We start from the raw sequence: 3,345 nt of genomic DNA, 5'->3' as shown, positions 1-3,345 counted from the left end.
CCATATTTTTCGTGTATTGAGCAATGGGATGATGGGATAAACTTATCAAGTTATTGAACTGTCCCCGATTCTTGATGAATGTACGAAATTTGAATGAAATCTGCATGTTTAAAGTGAGTGAGTGAATAAGGTGTTTTCGTTCATTATTGTTTTCAGCATATATTAAAAATTATTTGTATGATAGATATATAACTCCAATCGAGTATGTCGTTTTATGCAGTTGTGAATTAGTTTTAAAACGCTGTTATTAACTTCACTTGTATGTTTTCTTACTTGTTTGTTAGTTTGTATGTATGTATGTACATATATATGTAACTGACACCTTTAAGCTCGATTTTCTCTCACTTTAAACATGCAGATTTCATTCAAATTTCGTACACTCATCAAGAATCGGGGACAGTTCAATAACTTGATAAGTTTATCCCATCATCCCATTGCTCAATACACGAAAAATATGGCACAAAGCGCCCCACGCTTTTTTCACAACAATACTAGAATTTTTCATTCATTATTATTTTCAGTTTATATTAAAAATTATTCACAACAATATTAGTATTTTTCGTTCATTATTGTTTTCAGCTTATATTAAAAATTATTTTATAGTTTTTAGTTTGATGTGCTTGAAAAGCGTGTTTTTTAGTTTTTTTAAACTATATTTTATTTATTCTATATTCGATAATTTTAATAAAATTAACAATTTTACTCGTATATCTATCCTACTAATATTATAAATGCGAAAGTTTGTGAGGATGTGTGTATGTTTGTTACTCTTTCATGCAAAAACTACGCAACCGATTGCAATGATATTTGGTACGTAGATAGCTGGACAACTGGAATAACATATAGGCAACTTTTTATCCCGATATTTCCACGGGATACGGACTTGCGCGGATGAACCCGCGGGGCGCAGCTTGTATTCGATAATTTTAATAAAATTAACAATTTTATTGGCGTATCTGTATGTCATATTATTAATCGACTGCGAACAAGTGATTATGGTTGGTAATTTTTAAAACGTTTTTTAATGCGGGAGTCGAGCACGCTTCGGCACGAATTAGGTCAGCCGGAGGCCCTTTTCCTTACCCTTCCCAGCCCTTCCCTTTACTCCTCTCGCCAATCCATTCTTAATCCCTTCCCAATTAAAAGTCGGCAATCCATTTGTAGAGGCGTAAGGTCTGCAATGGACCTTATACCTCTCTAAATGTCCATGGGCGGTGGTAGCGCTTACCATCGGGCGACCCACCAGCTCCATTGTCGATTGACATAAAAAAAAATAAAAGCTTGCACCGCGGAAGTACTACACCCCCACAGGAGATAGGCGGAAAATGGGAACATTTAATCCGGATAAAAAGTATCCTATCACCCAAGTCAGCTCATACCCTGTCTGTATACCAAATTTCACCAAAATCCGTTCATTAGTTTCTGCGTAATTGACGGACATAACAACCAAATCCAAACATACCAACTTTCACATTTACAATACTAGCTACGCCCCGCGGTTTCACCTGGACCTACGCGTCCATATTCCGTAGGAATATCGGGATAAAAAGTTGCCTATATGTTATTCCAGTTGTCCAGCTGTCTACGTACCAAATATCATTGCAATCGGTTCAGTAGTTTTTGCGCGAAAGAGCAACAAACACACACACATCCTTACAAACTTTCGCATTTATGATATTAGTAGGATAGGATTTGTGTCATATATAGTGTGACTAGCTGTGATCCGCGGGTGCGCTCGAGCATTTCACGTTATCGCGTGGCGGCCGCTTCACGGGGAAATCCATACTAATAATTTAAGGCAGGCCAACCCTTTCAGTGGTTTAGGGGCTTATTAGAGTTAATAGATATATTACCGAGTGACTTTTACATTTACATTAAATATTGTTTATTTATTTATTTAACTCTTCAACAAGATTGTACGTGGAAGGAAATTTAAAAATAATAATAATAGGTGTCCCACAACACATTAAATTCTCTAAAGGGCCTCTGCGTGTCGGACCTGTGTCCCCACGTAAGCCTTCCAAAAGACCGGGTGCTTTCCTTCTGGAGGTACCCGAGTATTATATAATAAAGTGTACAATTTGTTTGGCGGCCTTATCACTTAGATGTGATCTCTGCCAGGCAACCACGGTAAAAGGAAACGAGCATACTACTAAACTGTTAGCGATTAAACTTATATTTCCTATGCTGGGTTTAATGAATTTACATACAATTCATTTTGAATAACATACAACGAAAACAGATGGACTGTTATAGAGCATAAACTACCGAACTTTGTACAAGATAGGTACGTATGTCATGTGATAAGTTATCATTAATAAGATAATACACTTTAGCATTTCAGGGGGTCAATGTGGTGTCCACTGAAAATCAGTGGAGAGTAAGTTCCTTTAATGGGCTTAGACTCTTATGCACTGAGTGGATCTCCTATTTATAAGAGGTTAATTTAGTTAATTTCTTTTCATAACTTTACCTTGTATAAATATATGTATTTTCTTTTTTCTATCTTTCAGTTACTTTCGGTAACATTAGCTACATATGCTCGTATCATTGTATACATAAAATTCCCTTTTTCTTACTCTTCCCAGTCCTTTCTATCATTCCTCTCATTAAATTTTTCTTCAAACCACTCCTAAAGTCGGAAATCCATTTGTTCCATTGCCGACTATGACAAAAAAGCATCTTTCCAGGATATGATAATTTGAACTAGATCATGGTTATAGTAGGTTATAGTATATAGAGTTATGCGTTTTACGCCCAAACACACTTAGCCATAACGCTAAAATAAAACTGACCTGTCAACAGGGGGCGGTAGCGGCGCCATCATGTGCGGATGCGGCGGCATGGGGTGCGGCGGGTGCGGGTGGAAGGGCGAGCCGGGCGGCGCGAACCCGGGCCCGAAGTGCGCCTGGCTGGGCGGCGGGCCGGGCGGGAACCCGCCGCCGGAGCCGGGCCGCGCGGACGGGCTGCCGAACGGGCCGGCCGTCGCGTACGGGCCCGCGAACCCGGGCCCCGGGCCGGGCGTGGACGGCGCGGGCGACGCCGCGAACGCGGGGCCCGCGGGGGAGCCCGCGGGGGGCGCGAACGAGGGGAACGGCGGCTCGCTCGACTTCCAAGCGGCCGGGACCCCGCCGCCCGCCTCGTCCAGCGCGGGCACGCGCCGCTGTAGGCCCACCGACATCTGCACAGAGGCGCTGGTCACTTGGGGCCCTGGGGCTGCACAGTTTCGGCTGGCACTTGAACTGTTAGTGTGAGTGTGAGTGTGTGTGCGTGTGCGCGCGCGCGCGCTAATGTGTATCTGCATCTTCGCCGTACTTAGAACTATGTGTGTATTCCACTGCTCAT

At 42.2% G+C, this 3,345-nt stretch overlaps 1 protein-coding gene across 2 annotated transcripts in view; it reads right to left on the bottom strand.

Annotated features, from left to right (window-relative positions):
- The window catches only part of LOC119839274 (LIM domain-binding protein 2), a 53,090-nt gene that overhangs the window by 39,336 nt on the left and 10,409 nt on the right, over positions 1-3,345 (bottom strand). For both annotated transcript variants that reach the window (XM_038365505.1, XM_038365506.1), the window contains exon 2: positions 2,796-3,181. In XM_038365505.1, the coding sequence (XP_038221433.1) occupies positions 2,796-3,181 (386 nt within the window). The remainder of the gene's footprint in view (positions 1-2,795; positions 3,182-3,345) is intronic.

This window comes from Zerene cesonia, unplaced genomic scaffold, assembly GCF_012273895.1.
Source record: "Zerene cesonia ecotype Mississippi unplaced genomic scaffold, Zerene_cesonia_1.1 Zces_u011, whole genome shotgun sequence".
Classification (NCBI taxonomy): Eukaryota; Metazoa; Arthropoda; class Insecta; order Lepidoptera; family Pieridae; genus Zerene; species Zerene cesonia.
Note: the sequence above shows the minus strand (reverse complement) of the source record. Positions and strands in the feature narration are given on the sequence as shown.